At 39.9% G+C, this 22,213-nt stretch overlaps 1 protein-coding gene across 4 annotated transcripts in view; it reads left to right on the top strand.

The window, feature by feature from the left end:
- kcnab2a (potassium voltage-gated channel subfamily A regulatory beta subunit 2a) overlaps positions 1–22,213 on the top strand; it is an 89,782-nt gene that overhangs the window by 19,647 nt on the left and 47,922 nt on the right. For 2 of the 4 annotated variants that reach the window (XM_063473961.1, XM_063473962.1), the window contains exons 2-3: positions 13,438–13,602; positions 16,802–16,843. In XM_063473961.1, coding sequence (XP_063330031.1) covers positions 13,526–13,602; positions 16,802–16,843 — 119 coding nt within the window. In that variant the 5' untranslated portion in view covers positions 13,438–13,525. Of the gene's footprint in view, positions 1–13,437; positions 13,603–16,801; positions 16,844–21,393; positions 21,765–22,213 lie in introns of those variants that run through there. The other 2 variants (XM_063473963.1, XM_063473958.1) reach the window with 2 other exon arrangements.

Here is a 22,213-nt window from a genome sequence, read left to right on the forward strand (position 1 = left end):
AGAAGTTGCAGTAACCGCAGAGGTAGATTTTTTTTTTTTTTTTTTCCCCAGGCAAAGACGAAAATAATCACAGAAAAGTGTTTAAACAGACATTATTAACACATTTACATGTATATACATATTAGCCACCTAGCTTAATCAATTATGATGATTAAGGGTCCTGGAATGTCCTTAATACGTTTTTTGCTCACTGCCGACTTTGTGGCTTTAAATATATTATCTCCCCCTGCTGGTAATGCAGTTTCTGTATACAAAATGCAAAGTGTGAAGCGGACACCATGGGCCGGCATGTCTTTTATACGCCTTGTCATAATACTGGGTTGGTACGGGGCAGTTGACTGACCACATGCGCAGTTCACACTAAAGCGTTTTCACTGTAGTACCAAAAACATATCACACCACAATGACAAAACTGTTCTAACTTCTAAATTAAAGGTTGTTAATTTGTTTGAACACAGAGCTCATCAGTGTACAGGAAAGAGACAGGAAACCATGCTTGTGACTGTGCATGTACTTTGTCACATTACATGTACAGTAGGATCTGTGTGTGTCTGAGTGTATTGGTCATCCTTGTCAGTTTTACCACAGTGAGTGGGCAAAGTAGCATGGTCTGTGTGAATGAGGAGTGTTGGTGAGTGGGCGGTCATACTGTACGTGTAACTTGCCAGTTTGTCTCAATGTTTCAGGATGATACTGTGATGCACAGTGGACAGAACAGGTGATTTTTGGAATGAAAATAAAACATATTACCAGAATATGATACATTAAAATGAAAGCCTTAAAGTAAAATATATCAGTATCTAGCATCTGTTTTATTTTCAGCAACAAATCATCAGTTTTTCTTACAGGAAAAAATATGCACAGAAATTTAAATCATTTAACCAAAATGGTGTGAAATACAGGAAAAGATGTGACTGCCGTGACCTTTGCAGACACAGTGACAAACAGTGTTGTGTTACCAGCTCTTCATTCCAGCTTGTGTGTAATGTCGGACCTTTGTTCTGGGAAGTGAGTAACGCTTTTTCATGAGTGTGTGAGAAGTAATGTTAATAGCTCATAGCTGCAGCCACTGTCAAGTGCTTACCAATGGAGGTGATTGAGTTCTAAAATAAACAAGTATGTGCCTAGATGGATGCAATTTTAAGAATAAGAGTTGTGATTTGGTGTTATGATGATGATGATGTCTTTCTGCCTCCACCTCCTCTCTGAGACAAGGTGGTGTGGACATGAGGAGGGGCTAGAACATCTGTGACCCATGTTTCCATCCATGGGGTCTGTGTGGAGACAGTGAATGACTACATATACTTTGGTGCTCACGTTGATAAAAAATTGGACATACTAAAAACACAGAAACCCTCTGCAAATAGGCCCAACATCCTTTCTATTTTCTGAAGCTGCTAAAGTCCTTCAAAATATGCCAGACAATGTCTGTGCCATCCTCTATGCTTCAATGTCCTGGAACAGGAGTTTTGTGGTCACCAATAGACTCAACAAACTGATCTGTGGTAACAACGTATGTTGTTGAGTGTTGATTGGTTGACAAGTAGGACAGACAGTGGCTGCAGTGGACATTTTTCACAGTTTTTACCACTCTTACATAGGGGTGGGTTTTGATTATCGATTTATGGATAACGTAAAATCGATTCATTAAAATCCTGAATCGATTTTTAAATATAAATTTATTTTGCCCGAAACACCAGAGTCTCAGGTTAAACCTCACAAAATTTCAACAACCACCAAACAGCTAAAACAGTAAATGAGAGCAGGTACATGGATTCTTCACAAAGACGTAAACACAAAGCGCGAACCCGCCGACAGATCGGAATCAGTGAGATGTGGCTTTTTCACCCGACGGGTGAGATATAAAAATATGGAAATCGATATAAAAATATGGAAATGTACGGATACGTGATCAGAATTATAATATTTCTGACTGAGGCTAAATTTCCCCGAATTGAATCGTGGATTGAATCGATTCGGGACCTTGTGAATCTGAATCGAATCGATTCTAGAAATCAGTGACGATACCCAGCCCTACTCTTACACTTCAGCTCTTAGACGGATCAGCAACAGCACAAGCAAGAGTAGCCCAGTTGTACCAAACACTTTGTTGTCAGGTGGAGGCAGTGTACAAAGTTCACTGCAGGCAGACTGAAATGGAAAGCAAATATGCTGCTGGATCACAAATCTAGCTTAAGTCGTCACACCTGGAAATGGGTTTCCTAGACGTTTCAACCCCCAATGTATTTCAGAGGTTTCACACTGTGGCTCCAATGACAGTAATGACCCACATATGTTATCACACCTTGGCTCACATGACGGAAAACATTTTCACGAACCTTATACAGACCAGTTAACTTCTTTTTAATCACTTCAGATGAGAGTTTATAGACTGAAGAATGAATATTTACCTAAATGTCATCTCTAAATGTTGAGACATGTCAAAAACTTTATTTTAAGAGTATTATATTCTGTTTTTGAATGCACAAGATATTTTCATATACTCAGTGTATTTTTCTTTAATGTTCGTCTGTTTCTTTTTACTGATTCTTGACAGTTTCCCAATCAGACTTTAAACATATTTGTTACACTCACAGTTTTAATGTATTAAACTCAAAAGCCAACAGAAAGCCATATTATAAACTTATTTTATTTCAAACTTTAAAACTTGACACATGCATGCTGTCAGTGCTCTGTACTTGACAATAGCGAGCAGAAGCTAGGCTGTATCACAGTTAAGGGGGAGGCGTGTGGAGGCTCTGCTTCCTGTGCAATGCTCAACCATAACCAGCACAACCTAACACCATGGCAGGACTTGACATGAAATGTGTGAAAAATGCATTTAGAGTAGTTTGAAATGTTAAAATTAATGCAAGATAATATCACAGAACCGTCACCTTCCTCTTACACTTTTTCACTTCTTCTGTGACCTTGCACTAGTCGGAGTGGTGCAGGGAAGAAAAAGAAAGGCATCTTGTTCCACTAAAGTAGCAGTAACATACTGAATTGAGTTCCCCTCATTTATTGGACAACGCCAGGATGGTTTACTACCAGTTGAAAATTAGCAGAAATTGGGAGATTTAACACAGCAATGACCCTAAGCATAGAAGTAAATCTACTCTAGTGTATCTCTCAACCATACACTCTGAATAAAAAATGAATGCAGCCTCCAGATATGAACAGTTAAACAAGCTCAAAGTTCTTTTAATGACACATCTGGTTGTGGAAATTAGTAGAAGTCTATGAGAAAATGACCCTTTGTTATATGGAGGTTTTAGAAAAAGAAAAAAAAATTCCTCATTGGTCTCAATGACTAGTTTTGGGTCTTGTTTGTGACATGGTCACAATACTGGTCAGTTAAGTTGAGGCTTCATAACCAGAATTCACAAATCGATACGCAGGGCTCGCAAAATTTCAAAATCCCTGGTAGCCCTTCGGGCAGGCACTCTTCAGTTTTTGGTAGCCCAAAATAAATTTAAGTAGCCTGAATAAAAAAAGAGAACAATTTTTTGATTGATGTTTTGTTTCCTTTACAATATTATACATTTAAGTATATTATACATTAAAGTATAATATTGTAAATGAAACAAAACATCAATCAAAAAATTGTTAAAATCAAATTACAACAGTTGTATAAAAATTGCAACCATCAACTCAAATACTTGGTTCAAATTGAACAGAAATTTCTATGAAATTGTAAGAACTGTGTAGAACATGAATCAGTCTGTGTCAGATCCTGAATCTGAAATTTCCACTGAAGTCATGGGTAAGAGGTAAGTGGAACCAAGATCTAGGCCATTTGCTTTTTGAAGTTTGCAAAGACTGCTAAATTTTTCCAATGCTAGTTCACTCTTTGCAACATAGCACGCTGTTCTAAACAGCTTTTTCAGGACTTTTTGTTGTGCTTCGTTTATTCTTAGTATGTTTTTTGCAATTGGTGTTTGTTCTGGGAAAGATACTGCAGACTGAGCAACAATGCATTTCTTGCATTTATCATGGGTTCTGATGGGGTCTTTCTTAAAATTACTGGTCCCAGTAACAAAGGCGCTTGTCGACTCAGATATCGAGGGAAACTCACAACACACCCGGCAGAACATTGTTAGCTCGTCATATTCCAGCCACAGAAATTCTTTTGTCCATGAAACCAAAAAAGCTGCGCTTTCTTTTTGCCTCATAGTCTGATTTGTCATAACTTTTCCGTTTTGTGGTAGGCTTTTGTTTGGCTGTCCCTTCTTCACCCTGACCTTTATTATTTCACTCTGCAGAACTAAAATACCAGCGTAAATCCATCTGTCTTCGATCGCAAAGTGAAAGTGAAAGCAAAAGCAAAAAACAAGCGCAAATTCAAACGCGATTTCAATATGTCACATATTGACAGTGACTCATCGATGCCAATGGCATAATTACCCAGCTACATTGGCGAAAGAATGCAAAAGCATGGACATATATTTTCCTTCCTATGATAGCCCGACGGGCAGGGCTGAGTTAGATTTTGGTAGCCCGACTGGAAAAATCGCTAGCCCCGGGACGTCGGGCTAGCGATTTTGCGAGCCCTGATACGTGAAGTCATGGTGTCTACATATATCTTTGTATACAGTCTATGCTACAAACAAAGACGATTCTCCCTTTGGAGAGGCCCAGTCAGGACCTTAGGCTAGGGTTTCATTTCAGGTTGTGTTGGAATCGTAGTGGCATTGAACACAAGTGCTTCACTTTTACTGTATTCAGTTGAGCTGGCTGTCTCGAGAGCAGCATGATCTATGAAATAAGCCATAATAATAAATATTGTTTTAGTTTTTCTTTGTTTTGTTTTGTTTTTTTTAAACCATGTTATAAAGGAATTGTGTGTTCTGGTAATGTATTTTGTGGAAACCTTGGGTAACTGTGCTTGACAGTAGTCACGTTAGTGTAAATCATTACCACGGGAGTCAAATATCTGAGTGGGAAGAGTGATCCATAGTGCTGATGTTTTACAGCAAAGAGTCTCCTTGGAGCGGTCTTTTCTCCGGTGTCTCCTCAGCTTTCCCTACAATCTCTACTCAACTGCAGTTTTCTCTTCCTCCTTTCTAATTCCTTATTGTCAGGCAGCGTTTTTCCCTATTCTGTCCTGTTCCCCAGAAGGTAGGTGTGTGTGTGTGTGTGTGTGTGTGTGTGTGTGTGTGTGTGTGTGTGTGTGTGTGTGTGTGTGTGTGTGTTGCTTTCTAATCACTGCAGGCCTGCTTCTCCTGGGGCCACTCAGTCTGTTCATAGAGCCGGCAGCCACTTGCTGCATTTGCGCCAGATTTCATTTGGAACTCTGGACCACGCTCGCTTTGTTTTCCCTGTCAGTTAGAAAAAGCATCCGTCAGAGTGGTGTGGAAGCTCCCAGAGGGAGACAATTTATTCCTCTGTGGCTGGAAAATACAAAACTAGAGGTATCAGGGGCTTTTATATGTGATGACTAGGGACGAACCTGTATATTGTGTTGGTGTAGATGCTGTTCGCGTTTTTAAACTTTTTTTTCTCTCTCTATAGTTTGGTTGGACACTAGGGAAGACATTAAGAAAATGCATAAAAGATTGTCTGAATTATTTAGCAGTTTATTTCAGTTACCATCATAATTGTATAAATGGAAAATTAATAAGCCGAAGATTGATATCGACCAGCTCCTATCAGCTACTCTGTTATCTGCGTAGGCACCAAGCAGATAACTTAAATACAACTACTGTTACTATGTCTGCGTTTATACCACAGATGATGTTACCTTGTAACCTCTGAAGATTTCTGGTTAGTCTTCTCTCTGGGTTTATATTTGAAGGAATACTGTTGTAGTAAGCCAGTGAATGTCTCTTTTTTTTTTTTTTTTTTTGTTTCTAACTAAGACAGAGCTGTGACTTCAGGTTCTATCTATCATTTATCCATACACCTTAAGACCTGCTCTCTTTTTGGACAAAGCCGATGCAGTATTTATTAATAGAAATGTTAAGGTGTCTTTCTTTGGCTGCATCAGCAAAAAGCAAGGCCATTAGGTGTGCCATTGAGAGTGTGCACAGAGTATTGTAGTAGAGTGCCTGTGCAGGTATAGTCTGTTAAGTTGCATGTATTGTGAAGACTTAATCTTCTGGTGTCATTATATTATACTTTTAACTGCTGCATGGGCTTTCCAAATAACTGCCCAGGTTTAGTATTGATCACCTCCTCCCTGTCCCTCTGCCCAGCTATGTTTTTGTGACAACTTAATGTTTTCTGCTCACCTATGCAGAACTAAATATTGAACTGTTCTGTACAGCCTGCCTGTGCCCATGTGTCATTACGAGTGCAGTGATGCAGACAGCCCTGATACCGACTGAGTACTTGAGCAAGGATACAAAAAAAAAACAAACCCAAAACAGGGCAGGCTGGACATAGTGAATAGATGTTAAGATCATATTGGAGTCACTTGTCTTCAAAGGCAAGTCAGAATGTGTGTGTGTGTGTGTGTGTGTGTGTGTGTTAGTCCCCGTAGGGAAATTACTCCTCTGCATTTAACCCATTCACCTAGTGAAGCAGTGGGCAGCCACCAGTGCAGCGCCCGGGGAGCAGTGTGTAGGGACAGTACCTTGCTCAGGGGTACCTCAGGGTAGCCATTCAGTGGAGTCGAACCCCCGACCTTCCGATCATGGGGCAACCACTCTACCTACTGAGCTATCCCTGCCCCAAGTATTTGAACCTTCCAGAAAAGCAAGGACACAAGTCATTTCAATGTGTTTGTGCTTTGAAGTGGGTGTGGGTTAGCAGTTTTCCAGCCTGTAGTTCTCCTGCTTGGTCAGGTCTCTTTGGACATTTATGCATCAAATACCAAGTGTTGTGATGTAAAGCAAAGCTGGCACAAAATAGAGGTATTTCCTCACATCACACCGAGCTCTCCAGGCCTGAATTTGATTTATTTGTCTTTGGTTTCTAGAGGGAGAGCCGGGATGGACTGAGAACAATAAAAATCTAGTTTCATATTTCTACTGCAGTGTTCTTCACTGTGCTCCTGGTTCACTGCAGCATGTTCTCTCCCTGCAGTGCTAACAAATGCTTCATTACAGGTTCACAGGCCCAAGTTAGCTGCGCAGTCCCTTCGCCAACTAGCCTCGCAGTATTGCGCTCATTCTTCTCATATTCACAGATGGTCTGTAAACCTGACTTGTGTTTGTAGTGAATAGTATCTCTGTGGGAGCTTATGTAGCACTATGCTTTAATATTGGGGATAGACTACAAGTCAGCACAAAGGAACGGAAATGTTGAGCTGGGACATACAAAGTGCTGATTCATCTTCAAGCTGTAAGTGATAAAAGCAGCCTGGCACTATATGTCTCATGCTGTACAATAGCAGGTAGTGGCAGGTACATAATTGACTTCATGGAGATAATCCACAGCTAATTTATGTTCAGTTACAGCAGTGAAAGCATAATGATCAATCTTATTTTTGCTTTTTGTTGTTTTATTGTTACCGGAGTTTGAGCAAAGTGTTTGCGGTGGCCAATGCCAGAGACATAAAATCTTGTACCTACAAGTTACATATATAAACTACATATAATAATACCAGTGACCAGTGGAAAAACAGTAATTGACTTTTGCTGGAAATAAAAACGAACACCATATATAGTATCAAAACTGAGGTTTGATAGAATTCAAGTCTTAAAGATTATAACTTGAGTGTATAACGCCCTATATTAGACAGTTGCCTCTAAACTGTAATCTATTTAGGCCCAGTCACAGCAGCTGATGATGGGCATGGCTTAAAATTTAACCATAATATGTGGGAAATGTCTGCGTGGACAACAGCTGCAGCTGTCCTAGAATTTAATGACTCCTGACAGCAGGGCTCTCAGTTGCTCTTTTAACTTCTTTTAACTGGGGGGAGGAGGATTTGTATCAGAAGTTTGCTGTATAAATAGGCTATTTATGCAAATTGCCTTAGCTATGTTTTTTCCCCCTCCCATTTGGCAGGCAGTGACCTGCACTGTTTCTGTAATCAAGGGCCCTCCACAGCTTAACAGAGAGGAGGCCATTTATTAAATCATAAACTGTCTTTCTGATGATGAGGGTAAAGATGATGCACTAGCATGGATTCACATCTTTAATATGGGTTTGACTTTCATCCTTTGATGCATGTCGTTGAAGAAGAAGAGGAAATTCCATCTGAATCCTCTTTGTAGCCTGCCGGAGAACAAGGTTAGGTTAGTTTTTCTCTCTCTCTCTGCCTGACTGATCTCCCATGTAGGATATCCCCGGCAGTTCTCGTCTGTTAGCCTGTCTCCCTCTTCCGCAGCCATCTGCTCGGTTCTGTGTATGTGTGTGTGTGTTTTCTGCAGCTGTCAACATACTAGACAGGACTATACTGTGCTTTCCAGGCCAGCAATGCCTGCCTGCTTGCCTTGCTCACGTAAGCCCCGTCTCAAGAGGGAATTCACTTAGGCTGGGTGTAGGTGGATTTATGGATGGAAAGCATGAAGAGCTGCCTTTTGTGACTCAATTTTGCATTTTGTTTGGAAAAGACCGGTGTATGAGGCCAACTTAAGAGAGGCTATGTAGATAGATGTCTGTCAAGTCTCTAACCACAACCTCTCTCCATATTTTAGCATTAGCAGATTTTTGTAACCAGTGCTAAAATAAATATTTACCAGTTAAAAAACATTTAACTCTTAATTGTTCTAAGCAGAAGAGGATGGGTGATTGGAATACTTCATTTCTCTGGAAGTCATTTTGTTGGCCTCTTTTGTTTGGGCTGAACATAACATGGAAGCTTCTATGTCAAGTCTGAGCACTTTAACAAGCAATAATAAAATTATTATCAAATCTGTCAATCCGTCAGTTTTCTGCAAAACATAGATTATGGCGGTAGTTCTGGTTCTACCCAGAGTGGTAGGAGGAACTCAAACGAGTAATCTACAACTTGTCAAAATAAAATACTTTTTAAACTGTATTGTTGTGTTATCTTAGTAAGGCCTCATAAATAAATACACATATAAATGTGTAATTTATTATATTTTGTGTGTCTGAAAGCAGAAAAATATTGACTAATATCATCAAATATTGGTATCAGTGATAAAAATCCTGGTTTGGTCAGCCTGTATTTGAAACTAGCTGTGGGACTCACTGAGCAACTCACAGTAAGATACTATGATGATACTTTGCAACAGCAGTGGTATCACGAGACACTTATTGTGTGATAGTCAGTATAGGCCCCAAAATTATTGTAATACATCACAGTATTTGTTTAAAAAATAAATAATTAGTACTTTATGCCTTTTTTATGTATTTATTTGCTACAGTGTCTGTGTTTGTGTGCATTACCATTATCTTTCAGTTGTGATATATGAATTCAGTTAATTACCTCTGTGATTAGCTTCCCATGCTGTTTGCTATTTGCCACTGAGAGTTTCTTCTTCACCATTGGTTGCTTAATTTAATTTGATCACCATCAGGGGTTATGAAATATTTCTTCATAATTTTATTTTGTGTTTTGTCAAAATGGCAGGGAAATTTGCCTCGAGTCCTTGTTTGTTTAAAAAGACAATGTATTTAATAAATATTGCACAAGGAAACCATAAGACATATTCCCGTATCAATAGTCTGTCCCACCACTGTTGTAAACATGCATTTGGAAAACTCATAACTATTGATGCTTCAGGCAGTGTTGAGATCACCTGAAACACTGCATCAGAAAAGCAAGGGGCTGCGTTGGTGTGGGTGTGTTGCTGCTTGCTACAGGGCACCACTGAAAAGATAAAATACAAACTAGGAAGTCTGTTTTGTTTGTTCATAATGCACATTGATTCCTTTGTTTCAAATGTTTCATAAGCAGGAATTTTATCAGGAGCATATTAGAGTTTGAAGGTTGTAGAGAGGACTTGACAGCAATCATAGTAAATACTTCCAGACTTCGTCATACCCACAGTTTCTTTGCTTTTCTAATCTCGCATGTTACAACAAGAGCCATCTGGGAAATGGGACAGTTTTTCTGCAATATCACCTCCTTTTTTTCTCCTTTAACACTCTTTCCCTGTCTGTAGTTTTAATCTGCAAAGTGCACCTTGGCCCATTAGTGCAGTAAATCTGAGCCCTCTAACTTGAGCCTGGATGAGTCTGTAGTGTACCGCATTGCTGCAGTCAGCAGCAGCATCCTTTCCAACTGCAGCTCTCTACAGGCATCTCTGAGAGACTGGTGCATTGCTCTACAATCTGCTACAGTTGCACAGTAAAAGTATTTTCTTAATGGGTTCAATATATAATAACCAACTGCATAAAACTACAAGTCAAACCTCTGTTCCTTATTTCTGCTCCCATATGTTAATTGAACAAAACAAAGCATAGTCATTTCTGTTCCACTCTTCTATCACATCACTTCACAAATGTTTGTTTTGTGACGTAATGGAGCTTGCAATTGCTTTACATTAAAATTTGGAGGCTTAACCAGACAGTGTTATCCTGAGCTAAACTACAATAGCTACCAACTGTCTGAACAACTGTTACACAGCAGGTATGCATGAGTTCTGTGCTATTGTTATGATTGTTACTTTAATTGTGTCTGAGTGGATCAGATCACTGATGTCTTCAGCATGCATTATATCCTGTCCTTGCTGTTAAAGATTTGATTACTGCTGTAATTTCCTGTCTTCTCATATTGTAATTGACAATGATAACTGTGTGTTGCGATGTAGCACTTGTCATAGATTTAAAAAATCTGAAATGCTGCATTAATTGTGATGCTTGCTTTAAAGGTTAACTGAATTACGAATGTTTTGCTCTTGTCTTAATGGGCATTTGCTATTTGTGCTTGTATACAGGTCAGACTCCTAGAATGGACCGTTACTTTCATTAATTTTTGATTGGGTTTGACTGGATTCATTGTTACAGTAAGAGTTATGGCCAGTAAGATATGAGTGCTTTAAAGATGATGATAATGTGCCTACATGGAGCTATTGTTCTTTCCCTTTCTAACCATTAAAACAATATGATTTCTGTTTATTATTTCATATAAACTCCAAACTACTCTCAAAGAATTCTGAGAATCACATAAGCTGTTTGCTGTAAAGGTTAGAGTGGAAAAACTGAAAAACTCTTACTTCTCCACATAGTGCAACATATAATGTACAATAATATATTCTTAAATAATGTTTTTGTCCTAAGCTTGTCAAATAGTGCAAAATATAAGACTGCAATAGCATCTGAGTGGCATTTTACAAATGCTCTTTATCTTCAACCTTGCTGGAAAACTTAAATGTTGATGATCATCTTACATGCAACATGTATTTATTGGCTGTCAATCCGAGTCAATCAAAATACACCAAATCGTATTTGGAGCAAAATATTTGACTTAGTGGGTTGTGTGCAAAACAGTGTGTCCTCTGATCCACATCAGTGAGAGATGATGGATCCCCAAGGACTTTGCTGTGCTGTCTGGTAAATCTACTGTCATGCGTTTTGCCCATCAGGGTCATGCCATCATCATCATCATCATCCGATAGCTGGAATGACCTATGATCCACTGTGTCATGATTGAAATGAATGGGCAGGGAGCGTTAAACGCGTCCTTGTGAACATGGGACATGTATTCGCTGCCTGGGAAATTGATGGGAGGAGAAAGTCACCTTCACGTTATCATTACGATGTCCGTTACGAGCCATGAGTCACGTGAGTGCAGCCACTGGTGAAATAGGGTAACGTGAGGTTCTCCGCTCACAGCTCTGTCAGGGTGACATAGATGCTTCCTCCTCTATGCCCCTCTTATGTCCCACAGAAAACTGGGTTAAAACATCAGTGCTGCTCCTCTTCATCACAGACTATGATGTCAATGTGAAATACTTTCTTGTTTTTAACTTATGGTAATGGCTGTTAATTTCAATGTGTGTATACGTAACAACCCACCCAGGCTTTGCCCAGCTCGCTTGTTACAGACCTCTTTACAGCAATAGCCTGCTTTTCCAACAGACATCTGAATTATTCATAGAATCAAGTTGCTCTAAGCAGTGAATCAGCTGTGGTTTGCTGTAGAGAACACTCAAATGTACAGTACGAAGCATGTTGATGAACTAAGGAGTTAGTGTGTGCATCTCGTTTTCTCGGCCTTAGTTTTTACTGTATTTTATCAAAGAACTAGGAGCATTTAATTATCCTGCTGTATGAACTGGTCATTTCCTGATTGCTCAAGATCTCTGTTAGGATATTCACTTTGTATCACTGAGCTGGAGGAAAATAAAGAGGTTAAATTGGTTTATGCATTCAGCTCATGTCTACAGAATGAGGACATGACTCCATCTAGTGGTGTAGTTGAGAAGAAACCCTGTGAAAATTGGAGAAGGTGTCAGGCTTACCCAGCTACTCTTGTTAAGATTCATGTTTTACTTAATACAGGATGTTTTCTAGGTTTGGGTTCAAAGTGTAAGCAAAAGTGGCACATTTACTTGGCATGGGATAGTTGGGGCAAATCGGATCTGGAAAGGTGTTTATTTGTGACTACGTTTTACCTCCGATACACCAACCAGCTTCAGCGCTTAACTGAGGTACTAATTGGATCATTCAAGGTCATTATCCAGTTATACGTGCTGCTGCTGTTCTGGGAGGGCTTGTGTGCCTTTGTTTAATTAACCTTTTTCCTCCTGATTCTTTCAGGGGTGTGTGGTTTCAGATAAAATCTATTTGACCTCATACAGTCTTTTAATGTGGGTGGTCAAACAAGTGTAATAGGCTGGAAATGTGGCGGTGAATGTGACATGTTGTGGATTATGTGTTTTATTTAGCGTACACAACCCAAGCATGCAATTCTTATATTCAGCTATTCAGGGAAAAATAAAATAAACGGCAGTGTTGCAGTTAGGGATGGTATTCAAGAACCAGTCACAGTTAAAAACTAGCACCAAACTGTATAGTCCATCAGAGTTGTATGCCACAGCGCACATCAGTTCCTTTTATCAATGTTGGCATGTTTCTCTGACACTGACAGGCAAAACAATAACATCAAAATCACGGCAGTGGCGCTATTGCATATTTGAGTCACATGCAACTCTTTTCTTTTCTGTTCTGTTTCTTTACTGTGTTCAGACACAGAGATAACAAAAGACTTGTATTGAGGCTGAAAAACTGTCTAGGCCATCTTTTTTTTTCCATATAGATAATTGGTCTATAAGGGAGCCGATTAAGAATAAGGCCAGTTACTGGCATTAGTATCGCTAGAAGAGTGCCAGTATTGTAGGTCATTTTCTGATTAGAAAACCTAAAGTTTTCTGAATTGTGTGCTTCAACTTAAACATGCAACGGATATCTGAAACATTTGAATTGCTGAGATGAAGTTTCAGTCTGATGTAATGGCTTTACAGTTAAATGAGGGTGGGATTTTATTTATTTATGTTTATTTGTTTTTTTTTATTACTATTCTAATGTTGATAAAAAGCTTGTCAATAACCAGTGCACATGCTTGCTCTCTTTCAGAGGCACTGAGAAGTGATAGACCCTGTGGTCCCTGTGAAAGAACTCCACCCCGGGCAGGTTGGCCACATCCCCCTTCCCTCCTGCCTCCATGTATCCTGAATCTACCACAGACTCCCCCGCTCGCCTCTCCCTTCGACAGACTGGCTCACCGGGCATGATCTACAGGTAAGCTGATGGATGCGTACACAGACAGACAGATGCAAACACATTTTGTCACGTGTAAGTTCATGTATGTCAGTCAAATTAAGTGTATGAATTAGTATAGATATTAGACATGAAAGATTTACCTGTGGGCGTTTAATCATATTCCCTCAGACGGTATAAAAGATAAACTGTGACGTCACCTATTGGTTTGTGAAGCCTCAGGATGAGTGCTTTCACTCTTGCCAGGTGTGATGGAGGGGACCTCATTTTTTTACAATTTATTAATCGCAAGTTAGCTAAAGCTTGGGTAATTCTTCTTTCTGACACAAAGAATGAACAGTTTTACCAAAATGGACAGTGTTTCAGTTAGTATGACCGAAAATTAGTCACTTCTATAGGACCACCATAGGATCGCCTATGGTGGTTATTAGGAAAAATGCAGGTTTAAGGCACTTGCGCTTTCTTTAAAATCTGTAGCCTGTGTTGTTGTAACCGAGAAAGTAAGTACACAAACTGTCCCCCATTTCACATGCATGTACACAGTTACCAGTATTTCCAGTTGTGGTCAGAAGTTTACATACACTCATCATGGACATGAATGAGTTTTAATGATTTCTTTGAACTGTTCTCTTCCGAAGGTGGAAGGAGTGTACAGCATACATTTTAAATTGACTTTAAAAGGCAAGAGTTAGGTGCATTTTGAATTTTAATTTAATCCACACAGGGTCAAAAGTATAACTACACCCCCACTAATGTTTGATTATATGTCCCATAGCAGCCAAACACCTTTGGTAGCCTTCAACAAGCTTCTAGCATATTTCTGGCTCGCTACGCTCAGCAAGCTAACATTAACCATCTGGAGTGACCTTCACAAAGCCCAAAGCTCAGTCCTATTGAAAATTTGTGGACTACAAATACTACTACTGAGGTGGCTGTAGTTCAGGTGGTAGAACAACTAATCAGAAGATTGGTGTTTCAATCCCTGTCTGCTCCAGTCTGCATGCCAAAATATCCTTGGGCATGATAATAAGTTATTAAGTTGCTCTCCGATGCATCCACAGATACCAAAAATTGTCCAGTCAAGGAGCAACTTGCTAAACAGTGGGGATGTATTCATGACCCTGTATGTGTACTTTTGACCCTGTGTGGATTAGAGAAAATCCAAAATATTTTCAGACTTGTGCACCCACTTTCTTTCTTTCTTTACTTTCTTGTCTTTCCACAATTCAACAATTCAACAATTCAAAGAAATCATCAAAACCCCAAATTACCAAACATTCTTGCCCAGCATGAGTGTATGTAAACTTTTTATGACCACTGTATAATATATGTGTGCGTATGTAACCTTTTACTGTTCTCTAAAAATGGCTTGTACACCTTAGAGAACAAATGGAAATGGATTCAGTGTTCGCTATCACTCTCTGCTAAAGTGAAATGGACCCCTAATTTGTGCTATAGGGTAGACACATCACACACACACACACACACACACACACACACACACACACACACACACACACACACACACAGAACTTATATATACCTGTGTATCTTTTATTTTAAAGTAATTTTAATCTAAAAATCTACATACTGCTAATGGAGAGATGCCAAACTGTCTTTCATTGGTCTTGTAACAGTGTAACAATAAAGATCTATTCTATTCTACTCTAATGGACTAAGTTGTGCGTTATCATGTACTATGGAACTTCACCAGCAAGTGGCGCCAAATACTCAACCATTTCATTTGTTCATTTTCGTTAATCAGTTCTCTGTGTGAATTTAACATTGCATTCATTATGAACTGATAGGATGCAGGAGCTGTAATATTCTGCGATCTGCACAGCACAGAAATTAAAGAGCACTTTTTGGATTCATGTAATGGAACGGTGGGAGTGGATGAGAGGAAATCTTTACCTACCATTTTTGTCTTTACTGAGTTTAACTGTGGTCTCCAACTAGCGCAGCTGTGCCTTTGAGCTTTTCACCTGTACTAGCTCACGTCCACAGTTTCACAATCATCAATAAGAGTCACTGCGTAAGTATTGCATTTGACTAAACTAATGGCTTAAAATGGAGCAACAACTTCAGCTGCATTATTAGTGTTGCTTTATTTCTGATGATAGATGTAAAGTAATGCCATGGTTACACTGATGAAATATTGATAGCACATCATCTAACTATATATTTTTTACTAAACGGTGTTTATTTTTCATCAGTCTTTTTCATCAGTACTTGTTTAATATGAACTTGCACAACAAAACAAAATGTACATGGTCTTTCAGCGTTACTTTTCAAGCCATGTAGATGAAGCAAACACATTCATTATGCAGGAATGCATAATGAATGCTTCCATATAGCTCCCAACAAACAATGATTTTAAAACTGGTGAAGGGTTACTGTGTAATATTTACCAATCAAAAATGGTAAATGGCCTGTATTTGTATAACGCTTTACTTAGTCCCTATCGACCCCAAAGCGCTTTACACTATATTTAGTCATCCACCCATTCACACACTGGTGATGGCAAGCTACATTGTAGCCACAGCTGCCCTGGGGCGCACTGACAGAGGCGCCACCGGGCCCTCTGACCACCACCAGTAGGCAACGGGTGAAGTGTCTTGCCCAAGGACACAACGGCTGAGACTGACGGAGCCAGGGCTCAAACCGGCAACCTTCCGATTACAAGGCGAACTGCTAACTCTTGAGCCACGATCGCCCCGCAATAAAAAATGCTTCTAGTTCAGTCTTTTCATAAAACTATAGTGTGTGTTAGGGTTTTTTTGGTTTATTTTTTTCCCCTGGTACTTGTTGGGAACAGTTTATTTCAAGGCGTAAGTCATGTTGCCTGGACTCAAAAGAAAATAAAGCATTAAGTATTGTATGTGTACATAGCTACAGTATGAATTTGTTATGATTGTTTTGTTTTGTCCTCGAACTCGCATAAATAACGTCATCTCACTTTGAGTGTTATACATTATCTGCTTACATATCCTCATTGAGCCAACATATAGAACAAACAATGCATTGGGAAAGCTCCTTATAATGCAGTATTTTATTTTTCTCCCTCATAACTTTTGCGTACTTTTGTTCCCTCTCTGGCTAACACTCAACACCATCTTAGTGTCTGCATCTAACTCTTTGCCACTGCTAACACTACTTTCCTTTCCTGCTTTTATTAACTAAAGCTTTCCTTTTTCCTCCTTTCCCTTGATATCTTCAGCGCTCGTTATGGGAGCCCCAAACGACAGCTGCAGTTCTACAGGTACCTTTGTGTGTCTGACATTATTTTATTCTCTTATGTGTGCAGTGTAAATGGGTTTTTTTTTCTTAGTTTACTATAATATTAACCTTGCTGCAGAGACTTGCTGTTCTGATATTTAAAACCATACATCCATCCTCTGCAGTAGATAACACTTATCATCTACTATTTAGCTGGCAGTGCACTATCCAGCTTAAACCTGATAGGGGTGGTGATGGATTTCTTTGCAAGGTTGCGCATAAAACCTTTGAATCGACAATACTGGTCTGAGTTTTAGTCTTTTTTTTCTTTTCTTTTCCTTTCTTTTTTTTTTTTTTCTCAGCAGTGACACCCACAGTCTCACTTCTCAAGCTTCAACATACAATTACGAAGTTTTACTGCCTTTTTTTTTTTAATTTTTTTTTTACTTTGTGCACAACATAAATAATTTTTCCATCCATACTCTTCAACCTCTTTTGGACCCTTGAGAGCTGAACATGATGCGTCTTAGTCTAAAAAAACACATTTCTGTTGATGCTATAGAAGCAGAGATGATGGTATTTGGTACTCACTCCGACAGTAGTGAGGTTTTAGATGGTCAGTCTTTAGGCTGCTTTACTGTAGGATCATATTTTATGGTCTCATATCAGGCCATATTCTGCTGATCCAGTTATAAAAACCCCTGACTATGTGGATGTGCTTGTAATGAGCTCACTATCGGATTTTTATCTTGGCGCCTTCTACATTTCTGTCCTTTTAAAGTGCAAATGGTCCCTCTAGCTGCTCCCCTGGCCTATGTGAGGGTATTGATTAAGCCCCCCCATCTTCATTTGTCGATCACTCTGACAGCCAAACGGCCTTATGCTGGGAAAGAAAGTTTCATTCCTGTCAGTAATCTCAACATTGTAGCACACAAACTGCAAGACTGGGACCATGATGGCTAGTACATCTTCTACAGTGGTACAGATGTGCTCTGCAACTTTTATTGCTGGAACCCAGAATACCCACATTCATAAGGTCACTGAATAGTTTAATGGAAATAATGTGACTTTCATAGTCACAGTTAAGATCTCAACCCAGTTGAATACCTATTTGAGATTTTGGAACAATATCTAAGTCTTCACTGTTGTCATCAAAACCTCAAATTAGGTCATATTTTTTTGGCACTCCATCCTTTGTGCACAGCTCCAGAGACTTGAAGAGGCAATGCCAAGGTACATTAAAACTGTTGTGGCGGCATTTGGGACCCCTCACTGAGAAATTTATGCTGGGGGTTCCTTTAATTGTCACATTTCTGTAGTCATATAATAACAATTCTGATACACACAATTGATGCTGTTGATTAATATAGCTGTTTAAAAACTTCCTTGTATCCACTGGTGCATGACTGCTCTGTTTTAATGTGTCAACATTTTCTTCATTTCAAGCACAAGCTCTACTTTGTGCATACTGTTTGCATCTACTATATGACTTAGCCAGTCCAGAGCTGGACTATGATTATATACTGAACATGCCTTTCATTAACGCAGCAAAACTGAAAAAGATCTGTCTTGTTTTAAACCATTTGACAGTGTTTAGGGGACTTTCTTTCCTGGTAAAGCTAAAGATGGTTGACTGCTGTTGTCTCAAGTGTAGATCATGAAACAGAAAGAGAAAATGTAAATGTATAGCAAATGTTTAATTTAAGCATGCATTACAGACGTTCTAAGAATATGTGCTATTCAGATTTGTAACTGGAGTTCAATGATTTAAAAAAAAAAAAAAAAAATTATGAATTTTTAGTGACCTTTTTAGTTTGATAAATGAAGTTGGATAATGTGTTACTTGTAAGATCCTTTCAAATGATACGTCATGTGCATATGAAAAATGACAACATATATCCCATCCCTGGGGGACTTCACGTTTAAAGAAACCAAACACAGTTATACATTAATGCTAAAATAAAGAAAATGTTGTGTAGTGTTCAGGAGTCCATGCTCTAGTAAAAACGATCTGTTCCTCATTAGTAGTACTTACTTATAGTATTACTTATAGTACAGCAGTGATTGTATGAAAACTTCCATATACAGATATGAGCCCCCCCTCGAGGTAAAACTGCTGCTTGGCTTCCAAAGTCATCATCTTCAGTGGTGTCAATCATCTTATCTTTCGAGTCATTATGCCAAAGTAGCTCAGCAGGTAGATGGGTTCATAGTGGCTTTTTCAGAAAATGTGTGAATACACAGTACAGAAAGAATGCATCCAGAGGCATTTGCATATTTTTCCAGCATATTGATGTGGATTACTTGTTTTTCCACAAATGTGTGTGTTAAAATTGAATTTTAGAGCTAAAATTTCCTGCAGGTAAACAAGATTTTTGTTCCCTTGTTCTTTGTAAGGCAGACGTAGATATCATTGTTTAGTTCTGTGTGCAGGCGGTCATTATAGTCTAGCACCCTCTAATTTTGCCTTTGGACTCAGCACAAGGCTACTGAGATGTAGAGAGATGCTGCAAGGGTCCTTAACTGGTGTGGTTTTCATAAAGCCTTTGTTAGAGAGTACTTGAACATGCCCGGTGGTTTGTTCTTTTCTGTGCATACACATATAGTCTGTGTTTGCTTGACACTGTGTGTGTGTGTGTGTGTGTGTGTGTGTGTGTGTGTGTGTGTGTGTGTGTGTGTGTGTGTATTTATGTTTCGTGTGCGTGCAACACTCAGCCACTCATTACTGTCCAGCTCTTAGTATTCTTTCCTGTGGAACAACAATCAGAGGCTTTTAGTGCAAAAGCTTTGGTGAATAATTCAGGGCTGATATTATTTGCTGCGGTGAGCAGAAACAAGACGGGCCACTAAACGGCATAAATGGATTTCTTCTATGAGATCTCACAGGGAGGGGAAGAGGAGAGGTGTTGGTTGCAGTGATAGACGATGGTCCAAATGGTGAGGGGAGGGATGCACTCGCTTATTCACTAATTGGTTTAGACGTTTCCTAGTAAGACACTCCCAGTTTGGGTGGACCTGCTCCATCGCTGTCTGCAGTGTGTGTTTATAAGAGCAGACTGGCACTCCATAACCTCGCTCATGAGCCGACCTTCAAGAAATCGGGTGAGTTTGAGGAAAGATTTGCACTCATGATCACACGAGGAGGGTGCTTGTTTGCGTGTGTGTTCTGTGTGTGTGAGGGGTTCGTGGACTGAAGAGTGTGTGGGTGTGCGGATGCATGCTGCCTAGCCTGAATTGTCTTCCTATATTTATGTCTTAGTAGTTTAAACCAGTAGTTTAAGGGAAGAGCCCGAGATATCATAATGGTGTCAACAATTTGACATTAAGAGGGGGGAAAAAAAAAAAAAAACAATATCAAAATCTCACTTATTGTTGATTTTGAGTTTGTCGATGATTAGTTGGTTTTATTGAGTTTGTTGTATATGGTGTGAGATTATTGCTTAAAAATGTTTAATTTTAGAATGAGGTTTTGTTCTTTGCGGCAAAGTGTGTGCAGATGCAAGGAAGCTACTCTTCAAGTGTATTTGTCAGTGAAATGTGATTTTGTGGGGGTAACAAAGAAAGTACAATGACTTAGACAGAATGTAGTTAAGGATACAGAAAAGATTGGTTTGTAGTGTTGTAGGTTTTATTTAGTGTTTATTTATTTGTCCTATTAAATGTCACTAAATTACTTTTTTTCCCCTTTTTTTTAGCCTTTTAAAAAAAAAAAAAAAAGTTTTTCAGCACCCGTTTATTTACCACGTCGCTGTTTTGTGTATATTTAGTGTTGTTTCCTGCTTTCAGACCTATGTAGCAATAATGTTCATATAAAATTTCAGTCTGACAAAGTGATACGTGGCTTTTACTGAGAAAAACTGCTTTGTGGTCATTGCTGACTGGTGCATTTGGCATTAAGTTACATTCTTGTAGTGATAGTGGACTTGATGCAGTGCTGCCCCCTGTTGATTAATTTCAGCATAATATTTTTCTTTAAGATCTGAATGGTGCAGCAGTTGAATGGAGGATGAGGAAGGAGGACTGTGTATTTCCAAGGGGAGCAGAGTTGCCTTAAACTAATCTCAAGCACCTTCAATGAATCCCAGCCTTATATTAAGCATCTGTGGCATGTGTATATTCTGCAGTTGTTTCAAGTTATTTTTTACATTTTATTCCAGTCCTGATCCTTTATTGTGGGCTACTCAGAAAGCTTGGCTCTCCTTAATAGTCTTGCAAGAAGCTGGAGAAGGAATGTGCCCCCTCCTGTTGCTTGGTGCATGTTTAAATGCTTCCTCTTTTGCAGAGAGCATGTGCCCTCTTGCGTCCTGCTCCTTAATCACCAGCAAGTCACCTGAATGCTCCCTGTGTAACTCTGCCATTGTAAACCTGTCAGGGGAGGGTGGTGCTGGCTATGTTGTGCGACTCTGATTACAGGATGCATGGCCGTGTGCTGCCCCAAGCAGGAGTTCTGTTTTTTTTATGGGAGCAGGTGCTATTTAAGGAGGTGGCTGTCCCCTGTCGGCCCTTGCCAGCTTCGTCCGTGTCACTACTTTATTCTTCTCTGCACGAGTTGCCTCAGCATCAGAAGGAGGAGGCGAAGGAGGGAGGGGTGGCATGTTTGCGGGAGGGTACGCCGGTGGCCCCCGGGGGGCTCCCGGCAAGCGCAAGTCCAGTTACTGTACTCCTGAAAACCTGCAGATCACCAAACCGCCAGCGCCAGGCAGCGGTGTTCGGAAGAGCAGCAGCAGCGGCAGTGGCAAGATGCTGTCTATGTCATACAGCGAGAGCATCCGGAGCGGGATCAACCGCTACCACTCGGACCAGGGGCTGAATCAGCCACCGGCCAGGCCCACTGACCAGGCCGAGCTGCAGAGACTCCGGGAACAGAGGGTCGCCGCTCAGATTAAGAACATGGAAGACTTCCTGAAGATGAATGGCCTTGCCCTGGAGGAGTGTGTGTCCTATCAGACAGGCATGAAGTACAGGTAAGAGAGAAGCAGAGCTTGAGAGGGACTGAGATACTCACCAGACTGGGACAGTGGTGGGTGCTGAGAAGCTGCAGGTAAGAGCAGCTTTGCAGCTGGAATAGACAGATCAGGTGTGTGTGTGAACTTAGTTGCTTGTGCTTCTGTCGAAGTTTTTTAACTAGACAAATGAATTTCTGTCACCACAAACGTATATTCCTTTAGAAAGTGTTTATCTGCCGCTTCTTTGTTAGTAGCAGCACAGTGTTGCTGTGTCCTCTGGTCAGGCTGCATTCATGCAAAGGTACTGGGGCTCAGGTTTTATTTTAATCATCTAGGTCGGTGGCATATTTGCCCAACTGCATGGGAAGGACAGACTGCTCCGTAAGGAGTTACCTGCCCCCTTAAAATCTCACTCAGACTTCCTTTTCCTTTCCCCTTGATCACATATATTTTGCCGCCTTCTTCTG

Source organism: Pelmatolapia mariae, linkage group LG5 (assembly GCF_036321145.2).
Source record: "Pelmatolapia mariae isolate MD_Pm_ZW linkage group LG5, Pm_UMD_F_2, whole genome shotgun sequence".
Taxonomy (NCBI): domain Eukaryota; kingdom Metazoa; phylum Chordata; class Actinopteri; order Cichliformes; family Cichlidae; genus Pelmatolapia; species Pelmatolapia mariae.